The sequence below is a fragment of the Ictalurus furcatus genome, chromosome 16 (genome assembly GCF_023375685.1).
Source record: "Ictalurus furcatus strain D&B chromosome 16, Billie_1.0, whole genome shotgun sequence".
In the NCBI taxonomy this organism is placed as follows: domain Eukaryota; kingdom Metazoa; phylum Chordata; class Actinopteri; order Siluriformes; family Ictaluridae; genus Ictalurus; species Ictalurus furcatus.
The window spans coordinates 22,732,541-22,745,199 of NC_071270.1; the positions used below are offsets into that span (position 1 = coordinate 22,732,541).

General features: G+C 39.1%; 1 protein-coding gene across 2 annotated transcripts in view; it reads left to right on the plus strand.

Moving 5' to 3' along the window:
* gfra2b (GDNF family receptor alpha 2b) overlaps window positions 1–12,659 on the plus strand; it is a 94,092-nt gene that overhangs the window by 58,592 nt on the left and 22,841 nt on the right. For both annotated transcript variants that reach the window (XM_053644830.1, XM_053644829.1), the window contains one exon: window positions 4,860–5,241. In XM_053644830.1, the coding sequence (XP_053500805.1) occupies window positions 4,860–5,241 (382 nt within the window). The remainder of the gene's footprint in view (window positions 1–4,859; window positions 5,242–12,659) is intronic.

Below are 12,659 nucleotides of genomic sequence, written 5' to 3' on the forward strand. Positions count from 1 at the left end.
TCAGCAGTTTCAACTCGGGACTACACAAAGTCGCTTATCCAACATTTCACATTGGGCGAAAACTAATTAAAGCTGCTTCAGAGAACAAAGGCGAGGCTTTTAGGAAAAATGCAATTAGAGTGCGGGCAAGTTGTTATCTGAGCAACTGAAAAGGTCAGAACATGTGACAGGTTTAACTCTGAGGCGACATACACAGAAGATTCACTGCAAGGCTTTAGGCATATTCTTCCCACACACCGTATAATTAAGCACTAATAACTCATTTCTCAGAACTAACTTGTGATGTATGAATGCTAGAAATCTGGCTGTTCTGTTGCACTTATGAACTCCATTCCTTAGCCACATTCTTTAAAGGTACCTGCCTCACTGGCTAGCAATTAGCAAAAAGGAAAACACTGGAAGACATTTTAGCACCATCATTTGTCATATCATGTCCCAGCTTTCAGTTCCCCAGACAAACAGGTTCAAAAACCAAAATACTTTTTTTTTTTTTCATTTGGGCTTCTGCATGGTGCAATGAAAAAGCATTGTCCAGAAATCCCAAGTTTGAATCCTGACGATGCCACAGCCATCTGAGGCTGGGGGTCCAAGAGCTTTGTGCTCTCTGGGTGGGATGGATGGTATACTGTCTCTTCCCAGTCAATCACACCATCTCAAGGCAATCAGGGGCATCTGTGAGCTCATGTATGTGGAAGAAGGTAGTGTTGGAAACTCAGAAGTGAAGACCTGAAGACTCGGGTATATATTCAGCAGGATTCTTTATTGAGAACGTACTGTTTCAAGCTGCAGTCATCAAGTCTAAACAAGGGATCTGTATATTGTAGTTTATATATATATATATATATATATATATATATATATATATATATATATATATATATATATATATATATATATATATATATATATACATAAAAAAGCACTCAGGTGACGATCTTAAACAAAGTATGCAAAGGAAGTACGCAGTTCTTCTTCAGGAACCACCCAAGATGCTGGAGTTTCATCAGCCCTAATCCATATCAGCATAACTATACCACTCAGACACTTCATTTTAATAGAGATAAAGAAAAGTCCAAACCTCAGGTATTGCTGATCATGAACAATGGCCACCAATTCAAAGAATGGGACAGAGACACCAAGGGGATAAAAAAAAAGTTGATAGCTCTCAGTTATCATGCTCGTGTGACTCACAATAAAGAGAACAGGCACTGGCAGAAACCTAATACAAGAAACTTTCCTCAGTGTAATCATTCAGCTGATGCTATATACATATAGGTAAAAAGTGACTCTTAAATTTGTATTCCTACAGTAGATAGAGTTCCACCCTGTGACACAGCATAAGCACGAGCTGGCAGAAACCAATTTAGGGGTTTCTCTTTAGAGTAAAGGGTGGCTACGTGACAATGTACTGTACTGGTTTGTTACCATTACTCTGTATCAATGCAGTTAACTAGCTAACCATACATTTTTACATCAGTTATCACTTTTTAGACTCAACAAGTTAGTTTTCCAGGCAACCAAAACATGGAACTGGCTAGCTTGCCAGTTGGGCTTGCTAATTTGATGGACAAAGGATTTGTCCACCCCTGTAAACAAATAGACTACTCCTCACTTAGTGATTGGCAAACTATCCATATAGCATTGTTCCATAATGTTTGTGAGCATGCTAGCTGATTTATTTTTATATTGGGAATGACTGGCAATCTATGAACACAGTTATAACTTTTAACTGGTTACCTCGGTCACAGTGACAGTTTGGTCCACCATTTGTCAGACTTTCACAGAACTTGGGTCCAGTTAACATAATGATGGGATTGTCTATACTGAGAAAAACAAATGCAGTGCTGCTCTCAGATTTGGCAAAAATATAGGTGTATTAGAAGTATAGCTGCCTTCCAAATCATACAGCCCTTATCTTGGGAGTATTCAAAGTCCACCCAAAAATTCTTCCTGTCTGAGTTGCCTTTAAACTGGATCGCAGTGAGTGAATGTAGGGGACAAAATACTGAACAGCTTGGATAGTCCTTTTCCTCTTTGGCCTGGAGAACACGTCGGCTGTTTTATCCAAAAACTGTTTGAAATGCTCGTCAGACCACAAAACACGATTCCACTGTGCTACTGTCCATCTCAGATGAGAGCGAGCCCAGAGAAGTCGGCGGTGCTTCTGGACAGTGTTGATCTATGGCTTCTGCTTTGCATAATATATCCTTAACTTGCATCTGTGGATGCAGCGGCGAATGGTGTCAATCGACAATTGCCCATGGCAGGATATCTATTACAGACTCATTTTTAAGACAGTGACGTCTGAGGGATCGGAGATCACGTGCATTCAGAAGTGGTTTTCGGCCTCGCCCTTTACGCACCGGGATTTGACCGGATTCCTTGAATCTTTTAATTATATTCTGCACTGTAGAAGGTGAAATGCCCAAAATCCTACCCATCTGTCTTTGGGGAATGTTCTTCTCAAAATGTTGGCGGATTGGTGAGCCTCGACCCATCCTTGCTCTTGAAGGACTAGGCCTTTTTTGGAGGCTTTTTATGTACTATGATTAGATGATTGCCTCACCTGTTTCACATCACCTTCTTATTTCAACTTGTCACATTGCTATTAGTCCTAAATTGCCCCTGTCCCAACTTTTTTTGGAACATGTTGCGTGCATCAATTTCAAAATAAACGTTAATATCTTCAAAAAAAAATTATGCAGTTGATTAGGTAAAACATCAAATACCTTGTCTTTATACGTTTATTTTTTTGCTTAAATACAAGTCAAACTACATTTACAAATCACTCCTCTTTGTTTTTATTAGCATTTTCCATACTGTCCCAACTTTTTCAGAATTGGGGTTGTACATGGGGTTGTACATGTTGTCTCCATGGAAACCACTTATTTATGACCATGTTTCTGCCTCATTAACCTTCAGTGTATATATACCTTAGCATTTACTTGTGAACTCTTGCACTTTTATCAGTCAATCAGTTATTAAGTGGTTTGTTACTGTCTTTTGCTGTTACTCATATGGTTGTTGCTTCTTTTTGAAGTCACTTCTTTTTGTTTAACTTTCCCTGAATATTCTTGCATTTTTGGATTTGCCCATTTTGTTACTAAAGGTAACATTACCCCCATTGTGCTGTGCACGTTCCACCAAAAATTATATACTGTCCCAGGAGAAAATATATCCCACCATCTCTAATACAGCAGCTCTCTAGATCTCAGACAGAAAATGCTTGGGATGTCTTAAGTCAGTGCACCATAACTCAAGCATGTTATTCTAGTCAGGGTTGCAGCAGATCCGGAGCACTGGGCATGAGGCAGGAATATACCCTGGATGGTGTGTATTGCAGGTCACCGTGCACACACATTCACACTTTTAGATGTTTTTGGGAGGTGCGAGGAAACAGGAATACCTGGAGAATCCCCACAGGGACATAGGGAGAATATGCAAAACTCTTCACAGACAGAAACCCAAGCTTAGAATTGACCCAGGGACCCTGGAGTTGTACGTTGATCTTGCTACACACTTTGCCACCATGCCACCTTTCAATTCTGAATAACCGTGCCATTAAATTATGTTTAAAGAACAGATTACCATGGTTGTTATGTAGATGCATAACAGATGATATTGTTTCATGTACTAATGTCAGGTTGTCTCCAGAACTTATAACTCTGTTAGATGTTCCGCTAGCTCTGGAAGAACTTTTCAAAGGCAGTAGGCCAATAATAGAGGTGTTGATGGGTTTCCAATTCCGTTATATAAAAGAAAATGTTCTGCACGTAGAGCTGACAAGTCTAAAGTTATAGCAGCAACTCACCTGCCAATGGATGGTATTGACTCTACTGCCTCCATTCATATAAATAACTGGCAACCCATTGCTCTTTTGAGCTTGGTCTATAAAAGTTTCTCAAAAAGTCTCGCTAACTGACTGAAATTTAAATGATATCCATTATGCTCAAGGGCCAGACCTTTTGTATTCATGAATGGTCAATTATGGGTAATCTGTTTCTGATTAGAGTGGCACAGTGACACATTGGGTAACATTACCACCTCACAACTCCACGATCCCTGGTTTTGGTCCTGGACTCGGGTTACTCCCTGTATGATATTTTGCGTATTCTCTCTGGGTCTGCTTGGGTTTCCTTAGGGTTCTCTAGTTTCCTCCCACATCCCTAAACAATCCTGGTGTCCCGTTCAAGTTGTAGTCAAACTTCACGCCCAGTGTTTCCAGGATATTCTCTGGTTCCACCATGACCCTGACTGGGATAAAGTCATTACTGAAGATGAATGAATGAATGTTTCTATATTTATACACAATTAAGAAGCATTTGACCTTGTTAGAACCTAGTTGGGTTAGGGATGGTGCTGTAGGTAGTTGTGTTTCCTTACAACTTGACGGTCCAAGCTTGGTTTACTGTACGTAAGTGTTTCTTCCTGATTGTCCAGTTGGTAGGTGAATTGTGTGTATGGCGTGATTGCCATCCCATCATGCACCCAGTCCACTCAGGATAAGTTGGAGCCCATCCAGTAAAAAGCAGTAATTGAAGATGAAATAAATGAAAATGTTTTGAATTATTGAATGGATATGTGGTTAACCATATGGATGAAAAATAATTTATTTTTTTTTGGCAAGTATCAGTGCATCGTAGAAAATTATTTCCCCACCTCTATTGAACTTTTCTCGAGTTAACAATGCATGTGTTTATGTGAGAAATAATGAATTTATATATTACATTTACAGCATTATTGAATGTCAACACAGCCTCATTACAATATAGTTCTACTGATAATGCAAAAACAAATATGATATATCATTTAATCATTTCTCCCTCCCTTTCTCTTTCTCCCTCTGTCTGTCTCTGCAGCTATGGACTCGGCCTCGTCTAAGGGTACCGTGTGTCCCGAGTCTATGAATTCGTGTAATCCATGTCTGGATGCTACAAAGGCGTGTAACCTGAACGCGGTGTGTAAGCGTCAGCGCTCGGCCTACGTCACCGCGTGTAGCCGCTCTGTACCCATCACACTCTCCGAGCCGTGCAGCCGTAAACGCTGCCACCGGGCACTGCGCCAGTTCTTTGAGCGCGTGCAGAACGATCTCAGCTACCCACTGCTCTTCTGCTCGTGCAGGGACAAAGCGTGTGCTGAGCGACGACGCCAGACCATCGTACCCACCTGCTCTTTTGAGGAAAAGGCGAAACCGAACTGCCTCGAGCTCCGGAGGATCTGTCGATCAGATGCACTCTGCAGGTATGGACTAATAGACATGTAAAGGCCAAGGATCATGATATAGAACGGGCTAGGAATGTAAAAATAGACCAGTATGAACAAGCTGTAATCTACACAATGACAAAACAGTGTTCTCTACTTCGTCAAACGACATCAACACAATACCGTATTTACAGTTTGTTATAAACCAATGCAACAACATATGTGCGGAACATTTTTTTTTTTTTCAATGAAAGGAAGTAGCAAATAGTGTGTTCAACATGTAATCCTTCAAGCAATACCTCAACAGTGCAGCCTATCATCCTGTATAGCTCCCATAGAGTTCCTCTTGGCAGAAATCGATGATTGATATTGCACAAACTCATTTAATCCTCACAGGCGATTAGCAACACTCAGAATAGCTGTTAAATTGAGTGGAGAATGTTAATTAGCCGGATCCGGTGAGCTAATAAGAAAATCAATCGGCTTTGTGTCAACCAAACGATTCCTTTCAGAGTCAGCAGTGATTCTTCAACATCGACCACTAGCAGCTTCCAAATACCAAATATCACTTTAGACTTTTATGATGTTATTTCAAAAAAATGTAATAAATTAAGAATGTCAGTCTGAGCAGCACACCATGCAGGAAGAAGCATTCCTGGAGGGTAGCTTGCAGCAGTACAAGCAGTGTACTGCTAGAAGTGTTTAGTCTGTTTATTTTGCGCAGGTCAGAACACAGCAACCGCTCTCTCGCTCCAAGAGCATCTGAGCAAGGTGGTCTCGGTCTGCTTCTCTGAGAACACTGAAAAATTTGTGTCTGAGTCGACCCAAATGCAGGAACTGACCCTTGTTTTTTGGGTTGCAGTATTTTGTTGTAGATGGAGATTAGAGTAAACTGACTGGCGATAATATTTGCATGTAAATACAGACAGTGTGGCTGCTAACATCTTAACTAGCTGACTAGCATTGCTGCCTAAAGCATACATAATTGATATAGCATTGTGACACACAATTCTTTATTTTGGACTGTATGTGTTTTTCTCTGGTGCTCCTTTGATGACGTTGTCTTGTAACGTAAGATACCTGATGGAAGCACACAACACTGTTTGGAATTCGCATACAATTAGCAAAACATTTGTATTTACATGGTTCTGTATTGCTGATTCTCTAATGTTACCCATAGAGAAAGAGTGAGAGAGAGAAAGAGAGAGAGAGAGAGAGAGAGAGAGAGAGAGAGAGAGAGAGAGAGAGAAGACGGTTTGTCCTCATGGTGTGGGATTTATAGTAGGCGAAGGTCACTGTAAAGTTAAACCCCATGTCTCAGTCTGCAAAATCACCTTTAAACTGGAGGACATCCAACACACACATACAGAGCTGCAGCAGCACACACTGTGGATTTAAAAAATAATAATAATAATAATTCCAATAAAAGTCCATGGAAACCAATTGTAAAGGGCAAATCCAAAACAGGAAGACGGTGGCCGAAAACAGGACAAACGCATAACTTGGAGAAATAAAACAAATGCTCATGATCTATTAAACCAGACAACAATGCTAGTAAACAGACAGAATAAATGATGAAGTAATCCGAGAAGTAGGGAACAAGGAATCTAAGAAGCAATTTCATTAGTAAGCTAGAAAGCTGTATAATCAGTAAGTTAAGAAATCAGCGAAGTAGGCAAGAAGGAAAGTAGGATCTAGGAAAGTAAGGAATCAGTAAACCAAATCAAGGAGACTAGAATACTGTATAATTTGGAATCTAAACAATAAAGAGTGAAGTAAGGGGAAGAAAATGATTTGATAAATGATAGTTTTGTTTATGTTTTTTTTTCTGTCATTGTATTACTTAATAATGAATAGTAAGCCCTACATACTAATCTAATGTATCTAATGCTAATTTGACATACACTGGCCAAAAGTTTGTGGACACTTGACCATCACACCCATATGTGGTTCTTCCCCAAACTGTTGCCACAAAGTTGAAGCACACAATTGTCTAGAATGTCTTTGTATGCTGTAGCATTACAATTTCCCTTCACAGGAACTAAGAGTCTTAAACATGTTCCAGCATGACAATGCCCCTTGCGCAAAACAAGCTCCATGGTTTGTGAAGGTTGGAGTGGAAGAACTCAGGTGTCCTGCACAGAGCCCTGACCTCAACCCAACTGAACACCTTTCCGATGAACTAGAACACTGACTGCACCCCAGGCCTCCTCACCCATCATCAATTCCTGATCTCACTAATGCTCTTGTGGCTGAATGATCAGAAATCCACACAGCCACGCCCCAAAATCAAGTGATAAGCCTTCCCAGAAGAGTAGAGGTAATCATAACAGCAAAGGGGAACAAAATCTGCAATGTTCAACAAGCACATATGAGTGTGATGGTTAGGTGAGGTGTCCACATACTTTTGATCATATAGTATACCTCGTAAGGGGTAACATGAAGGTTGGAATGCTGTGGGGGTTTTTTTTTGTTAGCAACAAGCTAGCCAGCTAACTTTGATGAGCCAGTAATCAGTGATCTGTATAGTTAATGATGTAGTGGTTGATGTAGATGTAGATGTAACAAGCTTATATGTCTGTGTGTTGATTTATCTAAAGCAAATAGTTGTATATACTATAGCATAACTCATTTAAAGGTTAGAAGTGCTACTTTGTTTACTTCTGATCACACAATGAACGAGGAAGGAACTCCTAGTTGAATAGACTACCGCAAGTTGACGAGTTGAGGTGTGCTTTCTTTGGCTTTACCTGGTTGATGTTTGGGAATTACAAGTTACGACCTCGAATCGAACACATTATATGCCAAACGTATCCATTTTGCTCCGAACTGATTAACAGCGTGTGAGAGCAAGTACCCCTCTCTGCAAAACCCTTAGAAATGAGGTAATTAGTGTAATTAAGTAGAGAACTAGGAAACAAAAATAGGAAACAATGAGCATAGGAAACAAGGCAACCAGTCAGCAATGAATTTTGGGTCAGTTAAATGATCAGTTAACTAGTACCAAGACATAAACAAAGAGAAGAAGAAAGTAGAAAACTACTGTAGGTAGTCAGACACCTTAAAAAAGAGAATAAGAAACTCAGGAATGAAAATAAGAAGTCTGTAAGGTAGACATTTATTCATGCAATTTTCTCTACTCTTGTACTGATATCAGGTTGGACAGTTATACTAGGAATTCATTATACTTTTGATCTGAAAGACAAGAAAATTACTCACAAAAGCAAAATAGCTGTGGAGCTTGTGTAATTTTCTGGCATAGAAATGCCTATTAAATTTTTTAAGGTTGTTTCTATGAGGGATTTAAAGCAGAAAAAACAATCTCAGCAAATTGCACATACAGAGGAAAAACTGCATTTTGAATGTAATGCCTGAAAACATCAGACAAAGTTTTTTTGGGGGGGTTTTAGGACACACCATTTGAAGCAGCAGGCATTGATTTCTCATGCTGCATTTTTGGATGTCATACCTAAGCACACTTTTTATCCACGCCTTTGACATTAATAGCGCAGCATTTTTGATCAAGCTAGAAAAAAGACAGTTTTATTAAGCCTCGAGGGAGACCATTTTAAAGCTTTGATTCATTTGAGGTGATGTGATTCTTTCCCTCTTTTAAATTCAGTACATTTGTGTCTTAACGTTGTGGCGTCAGGGTGTAGTGAGATCTATGAGGCGTGACATTCCTCTGAACTGGACTCCGGGTTAAAAAGCTGCAGGTCGAAGCTTGGCTGAGAAACCTCAGGTTTTTTTGTCAGATAAGCCGCTGTCATATCGCATTCTCATCACATCTGAGGGATTATAGAAGAGTGTGGTGGAAAAAACAGCAAAGATTTTAGAACCTGCAGATCTTTGTTGCTTAATCCTGTTGCTTTGGTGAACCATGTCAGGGAATTAAAAGAAGCGCGCACACGCGTTTTGATGTTAGATGTTCTACGGGAGCTAAAAAAAAAAATAATACTACCTCTACAGAAAAATAATGAGTATCTTTTTTTATATTTATATTTAACAATTTATCGTTAAATATAATTCATGAATAACAAAAAGAAGTGCCGTTCAGTATAGGAAGGAGTCCATGGTTTCAAGTATTCAATTTTCAAGACAGTTGTGACATGCAGTGAGATCTGGTTTACTCGGGGTTAGATTTATTAAGAGGTACAACCTGGAGTCAAAACACAGGGAGACCGTCTCAACATAGGACAAGCTATAAACATAAATCAAATAAACAGGCAGAGATCAGAAAGAAAGGCTTAACTAAACAAAGCACAATAAGACTTCGCAAAGTTTCACAGACACAAAAAGGTATAAAACAACAAGCGCACTACTTAGTTAATACTCCAATGACAAGACAGGGGCCAGAGACAGGACCAAAACAGAAACAAAGACAAACATGAGCACTTGGTACTTGCCACCATGGGGACCACAAAATGAAGGAAGAAGCTATGAGTCTTAAAATAATACTTGTAAATTCCTTGTAAAAATCTTGCATTATTATTTAGTAATCAAAAGAAGTCTAGTGTGTTTTTATGAAAACACACTTGCAGAAAATTGCACCAATTACGACAAACTAAGTGTGGTTTGTTGCATTGTATAATCAAGACACACTCAGTATGGATTGGCTACAAATATTAAAGCTGTTCAGTTGCCCTTTTCTTTTTCAGGATATATTTTTGTGAAAACCTAGGCCCAGTGAGCTCTCCCTCTGCTAACCACTGTGCTAACACAACTAAGAAGAATTGGACAGTTTTTGCTCCATCTCATGAGGCACAATATTCACATCTAGATGTGTTAAAAAAAAAACTTAGAACATAGTACCTTTACTGGCAGATTATCCAATTTGTAGGTGAGCAAAAGTATGGGAAAAGATAGTCTTAAAGTAAATGAAAGTGAATAATGCATAATATTTGGTTGCATATCCCTTGCTTTCAATAACTGCATCAAGCGTGCGACTCACTGACATCACCAAACTGCATTCTTCTTGCGTTCTTCTGTTGTGTTGCTTGTCCAGGCTTTTACTGTAGCCTCTTTCAGTTGTTGTCTGTTTCGGGAGGGTTTCTCGCTTCAGTCTCTTCTTCAGGAGGTGAACTTGGGTTAAGGTCTGGTGATTGACTTGGCCAGTCTAAAATCTTCCGCTTTTTCCCCCTGATAAAGTCCTTTGTTGTGTTGGCAGTGTGTTTTGGGTCATTGTCTTGGTGCATGATGAAGTTCCTCCCAATTAGATTGGGATGCATTTCCCTGTAAATTGGTAGACAGATTTCTGCAAACTTCTGAATTCATTCTGCTGCTACCATGATGAGTTACATCATCAATAAAGATTAGTGATCTTGTTCCAGAAGCAGACATGCAAGCCCAAGCCATGACGCTACCTCCACCATGCTTAACTGATGACCTTCTATGTTTTGGATCATGAGCAGATCTGTTCTTTCTCCACACTTTGGCCTTTCCATCACTTTGGTAGAGCATAATCATGGTTTCAGAACTTGTGTGGCTCATCTCTGAATTTATTTGCGAATTCCAATCTGACTTTCCAATTCTTACTGATGAGTGGTTTGCATCTTGTGGTATGGCCTCTATATTTCTCTTGAAGTCTTCTTCAAACGCTGGATGTTGATAGCCACAAGTGTTCACAGGTGAAACCCAGGGCTCAAACCAAGAGTAGACATTCAGTGCTATTAATTGTTTAAACAATCAATCTAACAGGGCAGGCCTGGGCAACAAGAAACACCAGTCAGTCACATGTTCCGATAGTTTTGATTACTTGAAAAACAGGTATGTCCAACCAAAAGGTGCCATATTCTAAGGTGAAACACACCTAGCTGTAAATATCAGGAAATTAAAGCTGAAATTCTGATCTATCGTCTCATATTGAAAAGCTGGGTATTTTCTTGTTGGTTTTTTATTGTGTTATCGACAGAAATATAAGAGGTTGTTGAGGTTATGCCTGTTTATAGCTGATATAATGCAAGTTATAACTGGAACTAACTTGTTTCCTGGACATTCCACAATATTAAATGCAACTATAAATGGATAAAAAACACAATGTGTCATACATTAATGAATAAAAATGATAATTGTTGGCAAATTTCTATTGTATAAGAGGAGTTAAAGGGAATTACTTTAAGACATGCAGTTAGAGTAAAATAATGAACTATGGGGTGGTAACAGTAACTCGGCTTCATGTCAGGCCACATCACACCACCCAGTCATTGATTATTGTCATGTAACAGTATACCACCAAGTGTTTTATTCTTTATTTATTTTGCAATAAATAGCTCCTTTATATTCAATTGAAGCACAAACTAGTTAGTTATCAAATGTAACGCTGCCATGTTTCGTGTGTGTGTGTCTGTGTGTGCTGGAGTTACAAGCCAAACACCTTCTTTTTTTTCTTTTTTTTTTTAAGTTGATAGTGTATTTAGAAGCACTAGCTATGTTCCATCTTCAAAGTGCTTCAAATTTTTGGCCCTGGTTTCCTTTTTTCCCCCTAGAATGTAACTCTCTATTGTGTGAGGACATGTCCGCTGATACCATGCCAGGACACGATGGGCACCATCTGCTCCAATACCCAAAGCTACCGCACTCCAATTAGGAAAATAAAGTGGGCCGAAACCCTGCTGACGGATGAGAGCAATACAGTCACATCCAAAAATCTGAGACCAGACACACACACAAAAAGAATTCTGCACAGTTGTTCAATATTTAAAAAAAAAGCATTACTTAAAACTGTGATGAATCCGTCATGACACATTGCCTAACACCTGATATCGACTCCTGCAGTATTATACTGTGTTTTATCATCTCTGCTGCTTTCAGACAATAAAAAAAATGATACTGGAATTACAATGGTGAAGAACAGTGGAGTCTTTATAAGGTATTAGAGTTAGGTGTGTTAGAAACACAGCGAGCGGACTGCTGAATATAATCAGGACTTTTGTTCAGTGCTTTCGTGTTGAAATTTAGGATTCATCCTGTACTTCCTTTAAGGGTAATTTCCTTAATGATTATCTCTCTGCTTATGTACAGGTGCATCTCAAAAAATTAGAGTATCGTGGAAAAGTTTGGGTTTTTTTCCGTAATTAAATTCAAAAAGTCGAACTTTTCATATATTCTAGATTCATTACACATAAAGTGAAATATCTCAAGCCTTTTTTTTCTTTTACTCTTGATGATTACGGCTTACAGCTCACAGAAATCAAAAATCCAGTATCTCAAAATATTAGAATAAAGAATTTATAATACAGACATGTGGACCTGAGAAGATCTCTAATCAGCTAATTAACTCAAAACACCTGCAAAGGTTTCCTGAGGCTTTAATCTCTCAGTCAGGTTCAGTACACATGACTACAATCACAGGGAAGATGGAAGTCATTGTTGCATTTCATTTGGAAATCAAGGTGCCAGAGTCTGGAGGAAGAGTGGAGAGGGACAGAATCCAAGTTGCTTGAAGTCCAGTGTGAAGT